Below are 22,059 nucleotides of genomic sequence, written 5' to 3'. Positions count from 1 at the left end.
ACCTCTGTTTTTGTCTAGACTGGCAAACCTAACTGGCAACTATTAGCTTTCACCTTTATTATTCGCTATGATTGGATATCTGCTCTCTCGCTTTTGAACATTTCGCAAAACACGACGCAAGACCGTCGTTGGCAAGTTGGCGATTTTTGAAAATTTCGCCAAGCAAGGGGTTAAACTCCGGTCGTACCATGACATCTTCTTTTAGAATATTTATTTTATCGCAGAAACAATAATTTATTTCTCTCCATTTACGATTTTTTTTATTACAAGCATATATATATATATATATATATATATATAGCTAGTCAGTACATTGTTTACGATTTCACCTTAATTTACATTTACAATCTATTTATGGCTTGAAATTTGCAATTTAAATGCGTGTTTGGAAGTATTTGCTCCATTTTGTAAACACGGATAAAAAAATTTATTGGTATACAAAATTTATATGGAACATGGAAGAAGGATTAAATGATTTTTGCAAGTAAAGTCTTACGAGCATGCCTATGGTTTTCAGTTTCAGTACGATTTACATCAATTTCAGCCCAAATTTTTCAAAGCAAAATTACCAATTTCATGGGTATTTTAAAACAACTGATAAATAATATTCAGTTTTCAAATATTCATATTCAGTGTTTAATGTTCAGTATTAAACAGTACAATTTCATTCAGTGTTCAATGTTCAGTATTCAACTGATGTTACAATAGCGGGTAAACAATATTCAGTTTTTTTTCAAACGTATTTCAAAGCAAATGTATCAATTTATAAGAACAGGTGGTACTACAACGGCTAGTCGATTGGTGCATGATCTGGACCACTCGTGCTAAAAAAATTAAAGAAGTTAGAAATTAAACTTTACCTGTGCGTCCATCGTTTACCATTTCGGCTCGGTGAATGGGAACGTCATACTGAATGAAAATCAGCTTTGTAAGGTTTCTGTCGTTTTCCATCCTATCGGTGTACAACCGTATTGGAGAAGCTCTCTCGCTGTCGCATTCTGGGTAAAACTCTCTCCATTCCTTGGGGCCTATAGATTACAACAGAAAAGATATGGAATTAATACTGAAAAAAATTAAATTGATTTCTCTTAAATACAACCGTGATTATTCCTTTTCTCTGATACGATTCGTTTTATTGAAATACTCTTTGCAGTCCCTGTTTTATAAAATTATTTTATCATGTGACAATATGATATTGTTTTGGTTTGGGATTTTTGAACCTTCAAAATGTATAGGCAGAAAATAAAGGGCATGGGTTGTAAGAAGTTATAGCTCGAAGGAGCACAAAGAAGAAAACGGGAATCAACGTGAAAAAGCGAGGTGAAGTATCGAAAGGTATTCATATACATAATAATAATAATATAATATTTTTAAGAACATTTCATTTTCAATTTTTCTAGCTGGCAAAAAATGTTTTGGAGCTCGAACGATTTTGAAATGAAGAAATATCATCGTTTTTCTAACTATCAACGCATCTGATAGTCACGTAATTACTTCAAACCGGTTTAAACTGGTTTTTCACGTAAAAAAATTCTGGTCTTAAGAAGAAAAAAAAAAATAGAACTCTAATTTATTTTCAGATGGTCAAAAACTATCCCTTTTCTAAATGGTGATTGCGAAATATGAGTCACGCGTGAATATGATGTTTTTCTGACGTATTGATACTATGCGATATAAAGAAAATAATGTTCTCACATGATAACTTAAAATTTGAGATGACTGGCATCAATTTTTATTTATTTCATTTGGAATTTAATTTTATTGCATAATGTTGAGAATTTAATTGATAAATTTGATTAAAATCTGCTTTAATCTATCCCTTGTGTTAGTTCCTCTAGCAACCTTATGCGCATTATTGTTTACCTTATCAGCTATCTTGAATTTTGATTTTGGCTCTTGGCATTGTTGGCTTCCTTGGCTGTGTGAAGAGGCACGTTATTATATACTATTTCAACAGAAAATTCTTCTTATGTAATCTATGACTAGTTTGAAATGTATTGTGTATCTCGCATTTACTGTTTTTAACGACTAGAAAATTCCTTTTTTTTTTGTTTGAAATAATTATTTGTTTTATATTTTGTTTGGCTATAATAATAATTCTTACGTTATAACTTACATTAATCTTTTAAACTTTTTACTAGTCCTTTCTTATTTATTAAGTAACAGGGTTAAGATGATTTTTAAATTGGTTTCAGTTTATATAATATCTTACGTATTCTTTAGCAATTTTACAGAAAAATTACTTTAAACGGAATTGAATTCTTGAATTCATATTGAGAGAAATTTAATCAAATATTTACTAAATCGCTATTTATTTTTATTTTTAGTTAATAAATATCTAAAGCAATGATTTGTACAACTTTTTAAGCTAAAATGAACACAGCAGACAAAGTAAAGTAGGCTTGAAACTTTTCATCAAAATTTGGTTACCGATAGCATTTAACAAGTTAGAACTAGAAAAACATTTTCATACTGCAATTGCTTCATAGAATAACTACTACGCAGTCAATATTGCAGTTTTTCTCAAAACTTCCGGAATGGGATTAAAAAAAATAAACACTGCGCCAGCACATCGTAATGAGTTAGATGACAAGTCCTGTTGTATTGTACATGCTGCATTAAATGACATGCGCAATCATTTTTATCACGCGATTGTAATCGATAATTTTTGATCAAATAGAATCACCCTTTTGATCACCCCTTTGCTGTTCACATTTAAACGTAAGACAGTAATTCGGTTGTAGTTATTTCAATTCGGAGAACAATTTTAGAAATTTTGCAATATTAAATTTGCCCGAGAAAGGGCTCTTTATACAATTTAAATAACCAGTTTGATACAACTAGTGTGACAAATGGTTATATCCATCGATGTATTTTATATTGAGGCACCCACAAATCTTGTTGGTATTTTAAAAAATCCCTGAAATATGTTTAATAATATAATTATCTGTGCAGCGGTTGCATAACTTCTCTTTTGTTACAACAATGGTGTTACCTTAATAACATAAAAGTATATTTCCCATGATCCTTCTTGGGGATTATTATTAGATTGTTTTCGGAGTGAGTGTCGTGTATTTTCATGTTTTTGTTTATTTCATCTTGTGAAATGTGGAACTTAGAAAATAATTAAATAAGTGTTTCTGAAACTCGTCTATCATTTTCATCTAATTCATAATGAAGTTATAAAGAGTTTAGTCTGTCTACAACTGCTATTATCAACGTAATCCTCTGAAATTGTATTTAAAGAATAATAAAACGCTTACTTTTGTTTCTATTATTTATTTTGCACTTAAAATAGCAAGAGAAAAGGAAAAAACAGTTTAAGAAGTCTGACTTACCATTAATAGAACCGTGATAACTCCATTCTTCTTCATTGTTTTTTTCACAGTACTGAGCTAAATTTAAATCTGAAACACAATTCAGGAAATTCGTTTTACACAAAACAATTCAATATACATTGTGAACAAAAACATCATATACAAATCATGAAATTTTCAATCTGCAAGACTGTCGCAAAATATCTATCAATTCGAGCAACATTATATAGTGGTCCCGTAGCAATGCAGAGTTTAAAAGATAAAGTTCAATCCATAAATAAAATAAAAACAAAATAAAATAAAACGGGCTAAAAGAAACTATAGATGAATAAAAAATGCTGTAAGTTGGTCATACTGTTTCAATTTCCGGTTAAGTTGAAAAAATTATATCTTATTGCTGTCAGTAAACATTGTCTTCTTCAAGTTTACTTTATTTATTGTTTCTACAGAAAGACATCGCCATAAACTGGAAATCAGAGTTCACAACAAATTGAGGACTATCTTATTTTTCTACAAAATCTAAGGGGAAAAAAAAAAAAAAAACAGAAATCGCATGAGTTGACGTCTGGGCTGCAAGAAATTTGTGGAAGTACTGTAATAATTAATTGCTCCTAGCTTTATTTCGCAATTTTTGAAGTATGTGGTATTACTAAGAAACTACATTACACTCGATGTTTTCCATTCAGATTAGTTTCATATTTGCAGTTCAAAACAATCTACATTGAGAAATCAGTAGATAAATCACTATCAGTAGTAGTCGCTGTATAGACTTCTAAGTGAAATAAGTTTTAATCATTGTTATTGTTATAGCAAGTTAAACAATGTGCCAAAATTGCTAACAGTCTGTTTATTGTTGTGCTGCCAATAATTTTTGTTTATAAACACACCTTATAATAATATTAAATTTTTTTCATGAACTTTTAAAATTAGAAACTGCCAAGAATTTATGTTGTACATTACTTGTAAATATAGGAGACTTAAATATCGCAGTATGTAAAAATTTCAACAAAATCAAAATAACACAGCAAAGAAAGACTGCTCTCGGTTTTGTTGATGTAACGTTTACCTCAAGAATCAAAATCTCTCAAACAAATTGATTAAAAGACAATTAAATTTGTTATTTGCTAAATGTATAAAAGACAAACTTAATGTGACAAATTTCATCGATTATTTCTTTATAAAATGGTATAAGTGCATATAAACTCTGATAAAAATAGACTTTCTTATCTAACAGAATAAATCTGATAGAATTAAACTATTTTATTTAACAGAATAGATCTGGTCAAAATAAGCTATCTTATTTGATAGAATAGATGTTATTCAAATCAGCTTTTTGTTGTTGTTTACAATGGCACTTGCCATGGACAAGCTCGCTGATGACGTCAGCGATTTTAAGCCAAGGGAGCGTCTCTTGTTTTAGTAGCGACAACTAGGGCCAAGAGCACGTCTTAGCCACTCACGCATCACATTTGCTTGCACAACCGCTTTTTACAGGGGGGAACATTCACACATCTCACAGATGGAACAGATGAAGAACAACCATTCCCGAACCGGGATTCGAACCCGGGACCCCCAGGTCAGGGGGGGGGGAGACGCGCTACCCCTTTGCCAGGACACAGGCCAATCAGATTTTTTATCTACACATAGATATAATTGATATAGATAGATAAATATAGATAGACCACATAAATATAGCTGAATAGATCTGATAGAAATAAGATTTATTATTTAACAAAAGAAATCTAATAGAATTAAACTATTTAATTTACCTGATTAGGTCTGACCGAATTATGCTGTCTTATTTAACATATTACTAGAATAAATTTGACAAAATTGAGCTACTTTAACCAACTGAACAGAAGCTTGTAGAATTAAGTTATCCTATCACCCTGAATAGACGTAGTAGAAATAAGCAATCTTATCACTCTGAATAGATATGATAGAATTAAGTTATCCTATCACCCTGAATAGACGTAGTAGAAATAAGCAATCTTATCACTCTGAATAGATATGATAGAATTAAGTTATCCTATCACCCTGAATAGATGTGTTAGAATAAAGCTATCTTATCACTCTGAATAGATATGATAGAATTAAGTTATCCTATCATCCTGAATAGATGTGTTAGAATAAAGCAATCTTATCTCTCTGAATAGATATGATAGAATTAAATTATCTTATCCCTCTGAATAGAAGTGGTAGAATGAAGCTATTTTAAATCCTCTCACATAAATACATTTGCATGAATGGTTAAAAAAATTATAAGAGGTGAAATTTAAAAAAATAACAAATAATACACTGATAGATATAGTTTGTGATTATCATACCTGATAGGGTAAATAAAACAGCCAACATCAGAGGAATCCCCATTTTTCCTAAAAATTAGATTTTTATTGTAAAAGAACTTTCATAATCAAATAATTGAATATATGAGTATAAATAATTAAATGGATAGATATTAAATATTTTATGTGAAATTCATTGCATTGCATTAAATAACTCGAGATTTTGTCGAATCCACACTTTTTAGATGTCCCTAAGTCCGAAACACTCATTTCTAGGAAAGCTCCATCTGTCTGTGTGTAATTAAGATAATTCAAAAACACTTTGAACTGGACGGTTAAAATTTAATATATGGCCTTTACATTAAATTTGCAGATTTTTGTCAAATTTTGAATAAAATTTACTCAAAGAAAGCCCGTCTGTCCGAATGTTCGAATATAAGTTCACACTACAATTACGAAACGAAGAGAGATAGATAAAATTAGGTACACATAATGAACATATATAGGGTAAGCATCTGTCAAATTTTGAGAAAAATCCAATGCCAGTCTGTCGGTCTATACTTTCAGAAGTTTGCAGAAGTGACAACTCAAAAACGAAATGGCTTAAATATATTAAATGTGGTATGTGATTTTATCCCTACAAGTGCCATTTTTTTCAATCTGTTGAGAAAACTTGTAGGTAAATGTGGTATGTGATTTTATCCCTACAAGTGCCATTTTTTTTCAATCTGTTGAGAAAAACTTGTAGGGTAAGCATCTGTCAAATTTTGAGAAAAATCCAATGACAGTCTGTCGGTCTATACTTTCAGAAGCTTGCAGAAGTGACAACTCAAAAACGAAATGGCTTAAATATACTAAATGTGGTATGTGATTTTATCCCTACAAGTGCCATTTTTTTCAATCGGTTGAGAAAAACTTGTCTAACACATAAATTAGATTTTTGGATACTATTAACTCATGCCAGGGATAAATCGTTTAATGATTCGCCAATAATTAGATTCAGTAAAAATACTATATTCATACTAAAAGTTAATATTTCACAACTATTGTACGCCAATGCCATGCAAAGTGTTCTCTGGATTAATACCTTAATTAGAGAGCATGCGAGAAAATTTTGGGGAAACGTCTCCAGTTGGTTTATAATATTTCCTAGATATAATTTTTGCATAGCTTAATATGCAATTAGTTTAAATTCCAGCATTTAACTCAAAAATCCACATTTTCGTAATACTACTTTTATTTTTAATGGATAATAATTTTTGTAGCACAACAGTCATTTTAAAAATGCGAAAATAAAACATTTTTGAGTAGCTAAAATTTTTTTGTAACAGTAAATTTTTAAAGAAGTTGTATATTAAAAAATATGTATCCCATTAATTTTTTTTATAAAATTGCAATACTGTGTTATAGGATATATAACCATTAATACATATAAATAATGTCACAACAAAGAAAAAAAAATTGAGATTTTTTTTTATTATGGTTTATTTTTATTTTATAAATTCCGCCTGCTTTAAAATGTATGAGGAATTATGGAAACGAATTTGAAATTGCCTGATGACGAAAAATATACTTATATTATCGTTTTCCATTCATTCATTTTCTGAATAATCTTATCTAAATATATTTTAAAAACAACTTTTGTTATTGCACAATAGAACTATTAGAAAATCGTTTGCTTACAAACGATTAGTACTGCAAAAGATTTTTTAAAACTGCATTATAATCTGTATTAGCGGGAAAGTTTAATTTTAAATTCCAAGGTTTATTAATTTTTTTTTTTGAATTTTAATGATAGTAGATAAATAATTTTAATATCTGCTTAATCTAAATCGTTTTTGTTTAACATAAATTTAAAGATGTACTCACAAATGTTTTTTTTAATGGAACAAAAACGTTTTTAGATAATTAATTTAAAATAGATAAGATAAGAAACATGTTTAAACGATGCATAATAAACATGAAGTCGTCAGAATATTAAGTAGAATTTTTTAAAACGAAAGCAATAAAAATCGTTTAAAAAAGTGGAAACAAAGCAAAAATACCACGTGACATCTGAAATCAAATGATCTAAATCCTTCATTTCCTAGATAAAATTTTTATAATAATTTAGAATAGTCGTTCCCATTTATCAAAATGCAAAAATTTAAAAATTTGGACCTTTCTGTCGAAATATTATCACGCTTAGACTTAATTGGTTTATCATAATTTTATTTTCTTTATCGCATAAGGCATTACGTGAATACAGATATTTCACACTGTTGCAACATCCGCAGTTATAAGTTGAGTAACTGAAACAATTAAAAGTATTGTTGTAAAATATATTTAAAAATAATTTTGCTATTTATTAAAATAAAAAAAACACTTCAACCATATTTATAACAGAAAGATAATAAAATCTAAATTCAAATAAATACTCAGTTTTCTTTATTATTTTATTTATAGTTGGTATTATATAATTTAATGAATATTGAAAACATCAGTGAATTGGTAGACTTTCATTCAAAATTGATTTTACTTTAAAATTATTCGGAGAAGCTCGTTTCATTTTTAGATATGTTTTTGAAATTCTTTTTTTTAATTGATTCTAAATTTTCACTTGGTTTTCCTTTTTAATTTTGCATCATAGCCCTTCTCTCCTTCAATATAATGATTTCATAGTTGCTACGCATTCTTTAAAATCAAATATTTAAAAAAAATTTAGTTGCCTATTCAATGTTTAAAAAACGCCATTTTGTAGTAAAAGAAAACTAGCAATACTATATGGCGATTTAAAGATTGGGCAAATAATAAGTAAGACAGTTTTAAATCAAACTTCCGTTACTAAATTTTGGTAACGGAATTTTTCCGGTAATTTAAGAAATAATTTGAATAATTTCTTTTTTTTTGTTTGTCCATTCTAAATTTTATTTAAATATTTCAAAATTTTAGAAACCTGGAACTCGATAAATGCTAACATTCATTAACCGTTAAATATTTAATTTTATAATTTTAACTTCTAATATATATATATATATATATATATAGAGAGAGAGAGAGAGACAGAGAGAGAGAGAGAGCATTAAAACAAAAAATTGCATTCCATTTTTTAATTAAAAAATGTTTTTAAACCCTTGAAATTAATTTTGAATAATTTAATAGGCAATTTATAAAACGTTTGCTTATTAGTTATTTTTATATACAGAAAGAATTTTTTAAAAAAAATTATATTGATATATGAAAAATTATGAGCGGTAATTTTAATTAAAGTTTTTAAACCTGAAATGAATTTTTAAAAAAATGTTTTTTTATCTATGCAGATTAAAATTCTTGCGGATTTAAAATATAAAGAAATTGCAGTGTGTATAACAATAAAATAATAATAACAGATAGATAAAATTATAATTGTAAATATTAATAATAAAAGATAGATCAAATTATGGTTATAAATGGATGTAAACAATAGTAATGAAACAAACTTAATTCGGATTAGAGAGCTGCTTCTAATCCATTAAGTAATTAACAGCTCTAAAAATCTACTTACCGTTGGTTTCGGCAATCTCTGTCTGTAAAAATATTTCCTAACGGTTTCCTAAATTATAAAAATTCCACGTTTTTCCCACTACTACTTAAAAATCATTCCTCATATTCACCATCAGTTTTTATTTCTTTTTTAACTCCTGAGATATCTCATTAACAATGAATTCATTGAAAAAAAACTGGTTATTTCAAATTAATATTTTAGTCACTTCTTCTTTATTATGCTTAGTAAAGAACTCCGCGAATGACAAGAGACTTTTCTTTTTGTTACTTGCCGACGTGACTGACAGAAGTTTTGTATTTTTAGTTTCAGCTTATATCTTCTTCGTCTGCAGAATTTAAAACATCCGATGGAAAGAAAATGAAAGAATAAATCAACGGGAGTGTTTTTCTTTCAACTTTTTACTATATTAACGCAATATGGCACAATCCTGTGTGAAAGAAATGTAAACTCAAATTTCTGGCTTCTGATACAAAATTTGACATTTCTTTGAAATTTTTTAGCCAAAACAACTTCGAAATTATCACTTGTTTGAATTATATGTGTGAAGATCTTAGTGCCGAGGCACTTCTACTCAGTTTGAGGCAAATTAGTAGTAGAAAAAAAAAAAAAAAAAAAAAAAACAGAAGTAATGTACCATTGATACGTCTGTTGGGCAGAAGATGGATTGTTTATATGTACTTATGGGGTAAAGTGAAATAGTTTTTATATGCAATATAGATTTTGGAAGAAGCTATGGAAGTTTAAGTGGCGAAGTCCATTTTATAGTAGAATAAGGAGAGACGTATTTTCCATTGAAGTGGGCATAATTAATTTGTTCCTTGATTGCTAGATTTTAGTGAGTTTTGAGTTGATCAAAAAATGTTCTTGAAGTTTTAAGATTTCTATGTAAAATATCATTTCGTATAAACCAGGGGGCATTGATACGAATAAAATACGAAGCATTTTATTTGAATACCGGAATTTTGTTTCGGTTGGTTTCCGCAGCGAGTCTCCAAATTTGTGCAGCATAAGTGAGGATAGGTCTTGAAACTTGTTTATATAATAATATTTTATTATTTAGTGAAAGGGGAATGTCTACTAATAAATGGAGGGAACTTTAGCCAAGAATTTCTTTTTACTGTTGTTGATATGGCTTTTGAAAGTGATTTTATTGTCTAGGATCAGTCCGTAGTATTACACTTCTTTCCCCCCCCCAAGAGATATTATCTTCAAAGAATGCCAGTTTAGTAACGGTTTCTGTAGCTGCCCTTTCCCGAACATGAAGCCATGAGTTTTCTCGGTATAGATGGCAATACGTCACTTCGTGCACCAGAATTCATTGTTCAGGAGTCTTTTCTTTAAGTGTTTTTGTGAGAAAATTAGTGGAACTACTCTGCGTAAGGATAAGTATCATCAGCAAAGAAGCAGTTTAGGATGTAGTTATTCTTGGGGAAGTCGGCTGTAAAGATGGTATAAAGAAGAGGACTAAGAACTCTTCATCGAGACGTCCCAGGTTTCATTTCGTTTTCAAAGGAAACCTGGGTTTCCTTTGAAAACAGAATATCATTTATTTTAACTTGAAATGTTCTTTTGTTGAGGAAATTGGTTGTTATTTTGATAAAGTAGGAGGGTATTTTGAAATCTATGAGCTTGTGGTTGAGACCATTATGCCATGTTTTGAAATGATCACTCGTCTAACTTGGTACGTTTGTATATTCACAAATGCATAAATTGACTGATGGTTCATTGTTTGATGATTTGTGCCAAAATTTGACCCGCATTTATCATTTTCGTAACAACATTATATAGCAAATTTCATCCATCTAGATTCTCCGTTCCTTCTTCCTAGAATACCAAATATATAAAGAGGAAATATAGTAACAGTAAAAAATAAATGAATAATAACTCGAGACTTTGACGAATCTCTAAGCTTCAAAGCTCTTTTTGTTCGAAAAACACATTTTGGGAATTATATCTGTTTGTGAACATAATAACTCAAAAAGCCTTGAGCTAGAAAGATGAGATTTGGTATATCAAACCAAATTTTCTTCAGAAGAAGTCTGCTTATCTCGCTGAATGAATCTAAGTTAATACAATAAGAACAAAAACTAGATAACAAAATTTGTTATACATATTTAGTATCTAAAGTGTAAATATGTGTCAAATTTAAAATAAAACTCATCGAGAGGTTGACCGTCAATGGCTCTGTGCCTTCACAAGCATGTAAATCTGATAAATAAAAAACGCAAATATATGAAATTTGGAATGTGATTTAGCAGTTCTGTGTACAATTTTGATTCCGGTTCGAAGAAAAAAACCCGTCCAAAATACACATTCAGTTTTCAGATACTTGTACATTAACCGCATCTCAGTGATTAATCACCAAGGAGCGCAAGATGTAAGTATATGTTGAATGATTTTATCACCATTTTAGTAATATATTCATTTGCTCTCTGAATTTCTTTTGTTAAAGTATCTACAGATTTATCGAAATCGTTTGCCTCTATTTTAATGAACTTTCTGATTAATATTTTAATATTTAAAAAAATATTCTAAATTTCATTTTGTATGAAAGACAATGATAATTTGGTGACCGAAATGTCCTTACAAAATTATATGATTTATTTATATATTTAAAATTGGCAACGCACGGAAGAATCATTGAATATTATTCTTCAGATAACGGGAAATAAATATAGGATAATTTTAATCTTTGTTTATATCGGTTGTCATGGCAAAAGAGATTTATTCTGTTTTCATTATGTCTTAGTGAGTATGTCTCAGTTTCCAAGAGATATGGTGTCAGAGCCTATTTGGATTGCCATTTTCAATTAGTTTTCATTAGGGTCTCTGAGAGAGCGATGTCTATATCTTTTTTTTTTCCTGTGCATTGTGTTATTCAAACCTTCTGTCACTAAATTAATAAGTCTGTCGTGGTCTTAATAAGTTTGGGAAGACAAATATTTATCTTAAAAAAAACTTTGTTCAGACACACTACAATTAGAAATAACAAATCAAATTTAGAAAAGAAAAAAAAAAAGAAGAAAAAAATATATCCAAAATTATTTACAATTAATACGAGCAATATTGGACTCAGAATCTATTTTAAAATCAGTTATTCTTCATTTAGCCAACAGGCCATTCTCCCCCCCCCTCCTCCACCTCCTTCTTTGTTTTTCTACTCATCAGATCAACAATCACTTTATTACCGGGTTTGACAGCGCCATCTATAGAATCATGGAGACAGTATAACGTGGACTACTGACGTCATCAGTGACTGCTCGATACTGGACGTTGGTACTTTTAAAATGAAGATGGAACATGCAATGATGACTTTTCGTCCTGTTCCTCGTTGAACGCATATCGATACGAATTTTTCATCGACACGCGCAAAACTCAATGCTATGTGAGAGACATGAATTGAGATTTCATATCACCCACCTTCTGAATACATTGAATTCGAGTGGTTATTTCTTTTGATCCGGTAATTCTCGAAGAACTGCTACACCATTTTCCAGGATTTTGTATAAACAGTTTTATTATTCACGCACATTCTGGCGAGCTAATCATCATCGTAATTGGATAATATTCACAATATTCCCTTTATATTCCCTAAGGGAATTAAAAAGGGAATATTGAAGGGGAATATAAAAGGAAATATTCACAATATTCCCTAAGGGAATAAAAAAGAGAATATTGAAGGGAATTATAAAAGGGAATATTCACAATATTCCCTATGGGAATAAAAAAGGGAATATTGAAGGAAAATATAAAAGGGAATATTGAAGGGAAATATAAAACGGGAATATTCACAATATTCCCTTTTATATTCCCTATGGGAATAAAAAAGGGAATATTGAAGGAAAATATAAAAGGGAATATTGAAGGGAATTATAAAAGGGAATATTCACAATATTCCCTTTATATTCCCTATGGGAATAAAAAAGGGAATATTGAAGGAAAATATAAAAGGGAATATTGAAGGGAAATATAAAACGGGAATATTCACAATATTCCCTTTTATATTCCCTATGGGAATAAAAAAGGGAATATTGAAGGAAAATATAAAAGGGAATATTGAAGGGAATTATAAAAGGGAATATTCACAATATTCCCTTTATATTCCCTATGGGAATAAAAAAGGGAATATTGAAGGAAAATATAAAAGGGAATATTGAAGGGAAATATAAAACGGGAATATTCACAATATTCCCTTTTATATTCCCTATGGGAATAAAAAAGGGAATATTGAAGGAAAATATAAAAGGGAATATTGAAGGGAATTATAAAAGGGAATATTCACAATATTCCCTTTATATTCCCTATGGGAATAAAAAAGGGAATATTGAAGGAAAATATAAAAGGGAATATTGAAGGGAATTATAAAAGGGAATATTCACAATATTCCCTTTATATTCCCTATGGGAATAAAAAAGGGAATATTGAAGGAAAATATAAAAGGGAATATTGAAGGGAAATATAAAACGGGAATATTCACAATATTCCCTTTTATATTCAGAATTTCTCTCTAATGCCACCTTTTTTCAAGTCGCCTCTCGAAGTATTTTGAGCTTGTCTTTTGAACTGTATATCTGCAACTTTTAAAATTAATCTGTATTTTACTTAGAACCACAGAATGCTCTAAATAGACTTAAATTAATAAATAACGAGCACCTCGCATTTGCGAGTAAAATTTAAAGAGAATAATTTCGGATGTTTGCATCTCAATGCAAAAAAGAAAAAAAAAAGTTTTTGTTTCTATTTTATATATATATAGATTATTCGATTGGTAATGAATCCACAAATATTTATTCAACGTATATGTATTTTTCATTAGAAAATATCTGAAAAGAAAATAATGAAATAAATAGAAATTAATTTTTGCTCAAAAATTATCAAAAAATATTTTATACCAATTTTTTAAAACTGGAACTTATATTGGTAGTTCTTTTGCATGCTTTCTGGAAAAGTACCCGTTTTCTTAAGCTTCAAACTATAGCTTGCTGAGCATCTTAAATTCTTAAAACTAAAATAATACTCCAAGCAATTTAGAATTCCATCGGCTTGTTTATTCTTTCAACTTAACAGCATATCTTACAAAAATTGCCAGATTCCAAAAGGTTTACAATTGGTCATTAGTTATTATACAAAAAATAAACGAAATAATATTAATAAAATATGTTTATCTAAGAAAAAATCGTTTTCTTTTACTTTTTAATAATATTTTAATTAAAATAAAAATAATAGCAGTTTTAAAATGTCTGAAAAGGAATCGTCTGCCAAATGTCTATTTACAGATTTAGATTATGATATTTACCGAACAAATTCAACGCATTGATGAATCATTAGTGGGAACTTGTTGAACATAGCAATCCACTTAGATTAGGGCGCCATCTGTCGCAGAGTTAAAACTAATAGGAACTTTCATAAATATTTCAACGCATATAAGAAACTTTTTATAAAAGTACTTTTTGTCATCGTAGTGTGTCTTTAAATATCAGTTTATACCGACAGATTTGCACAATAAATGTTATCCATTTTAAAGGAGTAGACTATTATCTGGCTCAATAGGAATATCAATTTTGACTTCGGAACGTTACAGCAGTGTACACGGATAAAGAGATTCAGAGGTTTTATTCAGGAATTTGATAAACTATCGCAGCGCCGTCAACCGAGAATGGAAGAAATCGCCACTGTATTGTTCGTTCTGGAGGTTGAGAAGAGACGTAGTAAGATATTTGCTTACTATTTAACATTATTTATTCCATATTTGCTTATTATTATTATTATTTGCTTAGAATTGTAATTTTTCTCAATAATGTGTTGTTCTCTTTTTCAGATCCAGCGACATGGATGCGAATGCTAAAAATGTCAGAAATATAAAAAAAGCCATGTATAAAATATATGGCTTTATATAAAAAATATATGGAAATATGGAAAAAAAAGAAAGAAGAAACCAAGATGTTTTGTTAGTAAATATTAAGTATTATTAAGTAAAGATCGAGTATTATTCAAGAATTTTCAGATAAAAGTAAACATATTAAAAAAAGAATTAAATTTTTATTTATTTATATTTTTAACCAAAGAAAATTTTGCGTAAGTTTATAATGGGATATATGTTTCTTTTTCTCATAAAAAATGTATGACTTTCGAATTTGTTGAGTCGTGACATCGATTAGTCGTGGCATTTTAACTTTTCATTATTATTATGAATGTTTATTATTGTATAATAAATTTTTTGAGATTTTCATATGGGTATAAATTTACAGCATTGATATCTTCATTGCTTTTCAAATGTTCTTTTATTCTGACAATCAGACACAGAAGTAAAAATAAAAACTTATTATATATTATTATTTTCTATGTATTAAAGCTGGTCCTCTTTAGTACATTGGTGGACAAAATTAAGAGATGGAAGACATTTTCCCAAATATCTCAAAAAATACTGAATATAAACAAATGAAATTTGGTATGGATATAGCTTATACCATGATAATAAAATATGCAAAACAAAAATGAAAGTGCCATTCACTGGCAAGATCTATTGCCAATAAATCCAATGTAGTCTGAACTTAAAGATAAAAGATGACAATAAAAGTGAGGCTTGTACAGTGTGTGTTGCCTCTAGTATGGTGTATGGTCACCCCTGACAGACAGACAGCATGCACAACGAGTATGCATGCTGTTAATAAGGGAGTTAAGGAGGGGTTGTGGAAGACCCTCCCATTCTTCCACCAGAGCAATTTTTAACTCTAGAATGGTTCTGGAGGGAGGTTGGCGCATCGCAATAGCTCTCCCAAGAGCATCCCAAGCATGTTCAATAGGATTCAGGTCAGGGGATTTGGATGGACAATCCATTCGTTGAATGTCCTCGATTTCCAGATACTCATCAACCATGAGAGCCCTATGTGGTCGCGCATTGTCGTCCATAAAAATGAACTCAGGGCCAACAGCGCCCCTGAAAAGACGCACATAAGGCTCTAGGACCTCCTGCCTGTACCTCTGGGCATCTCACGGAACCATTGTCAAACACATAGAGCGGCGTGCGTGTATCTTGCATGATGCTTGTCCAAACCATGAGTCCTCCACCAGCATAATGGTCCCTTTCGATATTGTTGCTGGGATGGTATCGGGTTCCAGGTTCCCTCCATATCAATAACCGTCCAGAATCAGGTTGTAGACTGAATCTGGAATCATCGGTGAAGAGAACATTAGCCCATTGAAGCTGTGTCCAATTCTGATGTTGTCTGCACCATTCTGCACGCTCTCTTTTGTGGGAAGGAGTGAGTGGGATGCAAATAGCGGACTTCCTGGCTTACAGCCCTCTTTCATGAAGTCTTCTGGAAACTGTCTTACTCGAAATTGATGTTCCTGTAGCAGCCGCGAGGTCCCTAGACAATTCAGTGGCTGTAGCCGTCCTCTGGCGCTTAGCTGAAACGAACAAATACCGGTCGTCATTGGCCGTTGTAGCCCTCGGGCGACTTTGTCCTGGTCGTCTGCATACTGTCCCACTAGTTTTAAATTGACTCCACAAATTGGAAATGACGCTTGGTGTTATATCCAATTCCCTAGCAACCTGAGCTTGGGACTGGCCTGCCTCAAGTACACCCACAATTCTTCACCTCAAATTGTCGTCTAAACGATGATGTTCACTCATTTCACCTAAAAACCAGCAAGAAATAACACGATTATTCAAAAAATGCACTAAAATCTGCAACTGTGTTGAAGAGTGGAATAAGATGAACAGCTCGATGCGGACTTTTATACCTCCTGCTGGCTTATCAACGCCCACAAGAATACGCAAACTTTTCTCAGGGCCAATTGCGCTACAGTGACCATATATGGCAATCAACTGTCCAGGGTTTGTGCGGTATTTTTAGAGAAATGTGCGAAAATGCTTTCCATCTCTTAATTTTGTCCACCAGTGTAGAAAGAATATTTTGTTTTTATAAAGTTTAGGGTCAGTTTAAATTTTTACAACTGCATTTATTTTTAATATTTAAACCTCTATTATAAATATTATAGATTTCTGAAACACTTTTTTAGAATAATTTATCAGTTGGTTTGATATATGTCAGTTCAATATTTAAACTCTCTCATTGTTAAAACAGCGTATTACCATTATTAATTCACAACTATACAAAATTTGAAAACGCGTGCTTTAGTAATAATTTATTTCAAATTTCATTCTTTCAAAAATGAAAATATGCTAATTAAATTTGTTAAAAAATAAAAATGAATCATTCCTTATCTTTTTCTAGTTAATCATTAGATATATTTTTATATATTTACATCTGTGATAGTTGCAATTTGATCTCTTTTTGAAATTTTCTGTCTGCGGAAAATTAACAAAATGACGCATTGATGTGACAGGCTTCAAGAAAATACATGAAAAACTTGTTCATTTATGAAAATTCGCAATATTTGATTTAATTCTTTTGTTTCCTCTTTATTTCTGTTTCTGAAAATCTATTCAAAACCCTTCCGCATTAGCTATTCAAGCACATACTGATAGCTTACTCTTTTTATCGATTATTTTCCTTTTATACATTTGTATAATTATTTGAGATATTTCAAATACATGTTATTTAAATACTAATCACTTAATTTTCCAAGTAACATTTTATATTATATGCTGTTTAATTTTTCATAACAGGTTGTACTTTGCGAAAAAAAAAAATCAAATGCATTTATTTGAGCTTTTTTTTTTTTTATTGAAACAACTCTTAAACTAGGAAGGCAAATTGTTTATCAATTAATTTCTATTAAATAGATAGATAGAAGGCACTTCATAGTTAACAAGTGCCAGTCTTTTAAGTCATTTATATTATTTATATTAATCAAACGTGGGAGTTTAGTGCAGTGTTTGTTTTAATTAGAGTTGCGTGTAGTTTGTTGTGACTCCAATTATTGCAACGTTTTAGAAAAATAATTTTATTTAGAATTTAACTAAAGAAATTAAATATTTGATTTTTACTACGGGCATCACCGAGGCAGTGAGCGAGAGCTTTCGGAAGAGAAAGGGGAGAGAATAGCTTTGTTTAGAAGCTTCGTGTGTCAATACCCGGATGATGAGCGGTGGCGCCAATGACGTCACACACAGCCTCGACGGAGATATCCGATAGGATTTATGTGGTTTATGATAGATATATATGATTTATGATAGACATTCACTACATGTTTATACAAAAAAAAAAAAAAAACTGGCGTTGCATAATTTAATTTTAATCGAAATGTGTTTATTGCTTCGGGTATTGAATTATTCGGTTATTACTACCTTGAATTTGCATATAACTGCTACAAGTCTTGAGAAAAGCAGTCGGAGCTACCACATTTATGTGAAAGATGAACAAATTGTTTCAATCACTTAAAACTAGGTTCGAAGGAATCATTCCTCAGAAATTTCAACATTTCTTGATAGTTATGGCAAAGTTAGTGTATAGAAACTTAAAAGCATCCCAAAGAATGTAATTACGTCTTTGATAACTATTATGCTTTATGAAAAATTAAACATTATATATAAATCATATTTGATGAAAATTATTGAATCATTTTAAGTTTAAGTAATTAAAATTAAATTTTTAACAAGATTACTAGTGCTTTTTCAAATTTTTATTTATACATTCTTATTTAAATACAGGATGGAAATAAATAAATATTCTAATTTTTCAGGGCTATTAAAACACACACGCGCGCGCGCGCACGCACGCACACACACACACACGCGCACACACACACACACGCGCACACACACACACACACATAACATTGTTGCTCATCGAAATTAAAACTTACACTTGATAATTCCGCTTGTTCGCTCATTCGTTCAATGCGAACTCGTCTGGAAACATAGAGGATATCGAGACAGTATGGTAACTCGTCCCACACATGTTCCAACATATCTAATATAACGATCTGAACTTTTGCAGATATACATATCTTACATTCGTCAACCATCAATTGTAACGGTTGAACAAATACATATTAATTGACGTATCCCAAGAAAAAAAAAAAGTCATATTGAGTGCTGTCAAGGCTGCGAGAATGACGAAGAATAAGGTTATAGATGCTAAGCGACGAATCCTGAAGTGTAGTAATTTGTCATTTAAAAATTTCATGAAAGCTAAGTGCAAAGAGGACGATGTAGTATCCTGCTGTAGAATAAAATTACGATATTTTTCTCCTAATAGTGACAACAACTAAATCATTACATTTAAAAATAAATAATCCCTTTAGCGGCATTCTTATGGAAAAAAAAATGTGGAAAATTTTGTAATACGACATTACACAAAATAAGCTCATTTTTGATGAATCACATTCCTTTTAATATCATATAGATGCTCCTTGAATAGTCGTAATTGATTCATCTTTTGAGAATTCATACAAGCTGGTGTCGCCATCTGTCGCCATTAACATATATCTACTTTCACATATAACTTTCAGAGCATCATATCACACATGCTGAAAAAAAAAGTGTGAAATGAATTATCGTGCCGCCTAGATATCTTTTACTTTTTTTGAAGGGATCAGTTCTAACATTTATAATTGTGTTGTAAACTTTCAATTTTTTTTTTTTTAAATTTCTAATTGACAGTAAGGTTATACTTCGTTTTGTTTAATTTAACAATCTTGCAACGTTGGTATACTCATTTATGTACGCCCTATATTAAGATTAGGAATTCATTTAATAATTGCAAAGCAGAATATGGACCTAAACTGCACGATTTCAGTTTATATGGAATTTTAAAAAAATCAATTTAAAATATAAATCGAGATTAGTTTGTAATATTTACTAATCTATCTCGATAAAAATTAAGGATCTAACTATTATTGTTGTAACTATTATTAAATATTAACTAACTATTATTAAATATTGTATAATATTTCCAAAAATAGGAAGTAATTGTTTCTCTTCAGTTAAATAATAAAAGAAAATGAATATGTAAATTTAAGTACATCATGTCTGAAGCCACACTTTCTCAGGTTATAAAATTTGAAATCAAATTATTTTTTTTATTCACTTTCAGGATTTAGAATCCTCTGTTGCTTTCTTTTAAGGAATGAGTAATGAATATCGCAGGATATTTTGGAGAATTCATTTATTTAGGCATGAAATCTCAACAAGGATTACATATTAATGTTTACAAACTCCAAAGAAAACATCTGCTCTGACGCATTTTGTTAAAATATATGATAAAACAAAAAGTTGTCATAAAATTCAGTAAATGATTTTAAAAAAATGAAACAATTTTTTATTCAATCTATGGGGATGCATAGATGCCACGGCCGTTCAGATTCTGCAGCGGTCTGTTGTTGGGTGCAAGCAGACATTCTTTGCTTCGATCCTCTTTTTTGACGGAGTATATTTTCAAGAAGGAGTCCAGCTGAAACACAAAAACTTTATTAGAAACTTCACATATTAAACTATTCAAAAGTTTTAAAAAAACCTCTTGGCAAGCTGGAAGGCAAAGATAGATTCTTTTATATCTAAGTTACTATTTGGCAACAAAAATTGTTGATGTCAGAAACAGTCAATATTGGAGCATGAAAATCAGTATACCCATAACTGATAACAATGAAGAAGTTTCTTTCAATTAGATCTGTAATTTTTAAAATGTTTTAAATAGACATTTGAGGAGGAAAGACGGCGAAGAAAATACAACTACTGAAAATTTTCCAATAAGGTGTGACAAATTTACGCTAATTAGAAGTTGAAATTAAGAACTGAAAATATTTTTTTAACTCTTAGTTTCTAAGGAATTGCTGCTATCGAAAAACTTGCAATACAAAAATTATTCGTTATGATAAAATTATAATCTGTCGATCTTTGAACGAACTTTCTATCTTTTATAATAAAGGAATTAAAATTTATTATTCCTTTTCATTTTCATTTCGTTTTTGAAATAAACACAAAATCTCTGTCGAGTTCAGATATCAGTCAGTCAACGGAAAAGGAAAATTTAACACCCCCTTTGACTGACCGATATCGGAAATCAATAGAGATCCTCTCTTCTCCTATAAAATATTATTTGACGAACCAAATTGAACAAAAATTTCTGTTATTACTGTGTTCTCACTCAAGATAATGCAGAACAGATTGTTAGAAGTAGTGTTCTAACGTTTTACAAAATGACAATTGGTGCATATATTGAATAATGATTTTTACTTATCTAGTAAAATTCATTAGATTATCTCTTCTTAACGTAATTACAACGAATTTTGAAAAAATCTTGTGTTTTATTGAAAAATATTTGACTCCTGACGAGCAAAAATTTTTTTGTTGATTAACAGTATCATATAAAAGATTCGCTTTCAATATGGAATGTCTATGAAAAAAAGGAAAAAAATTTAAAACCTCATTTACTATGAATTTAAGGAAAAACTTTTAGAGTGTACTTTAGATTTAAAAGCCATTACGATTTTGAAAACCCATTAGCAAGATAAGGTGAATCGTTTGGTTGCATAACAGGAAGAAGTTTCGAAAGAAATTGTACAACTAGAAAATCAAAATAATTTTATTTTCTAATGTCAAAGCATAACATCTTATTGCTGCTATAAAAGATCTGGTAGCAAAAATTGATTCTAAATTCGACATTAAATTCCGCGACACCACTCTCCAAAAACTTTCAGTTGAAATATGAATATTTCAGCTAGAAAAGAAAGTTTCGTAGCTAAAAAAATCAAAATAGTCTGATTTTCTAATGGCAAAAGATAACGTCTTATTGATTATAAAAAAGATTCGGAAATAATTACAGCAAATACTGATTATAAATTCGACATTAAATTCTGTGACACCGGTCTCGAAACATTTTTCAGTTGAAATATGAAAGTTTAAACTTTTAAAGATTCAAATAAAAAATAAATTCAGGTGATGCTAAAGAGTTTGGGGGATTTTAGAGAGTACTGTAAAAATTAAATGGGTTGCAAATTTAGAGTGGAAAACGATTTTAATATT

The 22,059-nt window shown here is 30.0% G+C and overlaps 2 protein-coding genes across 6 annotated transcripts in view; both read right to left on the bottom strand.

Moving 5' to 3' along the window:
- Positions 1–22,059, bottom strand: part of LOC129975949 (carbonic anhydrase 12-like) — a 137,576-nt gene that overhangs the window by 15,153 nt on the left and 100,364 nt on the right. Inside the window, exons 1-4 of one of the 2 annotated variants that reach the window (XM_056089251.1) lie at positions 9,126–9,218; positions 5,645–5,692; positions 3,339–3,407; positions 861–1,028 (exon numbers count right to left, since the gene is read on the bottom strand). In XM_056089251.1, the coding sequence (XP_055945226.1) occupies positions 861–1,028; positions 3,339–3,407; positions 5,645–5,687 (280 nt within the window). In that variant the 5' untranslated portion in view covers positions 5,688–5,692; positions 9,126–9,218. Of the gene's footprint in view, positions 1–860; positions 1,029–3,338; positions 3,408–5,644; positions 5,694–9,125; positions 9,219–22,059 lie in introns of those variants that run through there. The other variant, XM_056089252.1, reaches the window with a different exon arrangement.
- Positions 20,187–22,059, bottom strand: part of LOC129975951 (putative carbonic anhydrase 3) — a 30,683-nt gene continuing 28,810 nt past the window's right edge. For all 4 annotated transcript variants that reach the window (XM_056089258.1, XM_056089257.1, XM_056089256.1 and 1 more), the window contains exon 8: positions 20,187–20,488. In XM_056089258.1, coding sequence (XP_055945233.1) covers positions 20,366–20,488 — 123 coding nt within the window. In that variant the 3' untranslated portion in view covers positions 20,187–20,365. The remainder of the gene's footprint in view (positions 20,489–22,059) is intronic.

The sequence above is a fragment of the Argiope bruennichi genome, chromosome 7 (assembly GCF_947563725.1).
Source record: "Argiope bruennichi chromosome 7, qqArgBrue1.1, whole genome shotgun sequence".
NCBI classification, from domain to species: Eukaryota; Metazoa; Arthropoda; class Arachnida; order Araneae; family Araneidae; genus Argiope; species Argiope bruennichi.
Note: the sequence above shows the minus strand (reverse complement) of the source record. Positions and strands in the feature narration are given on the sequence as shown.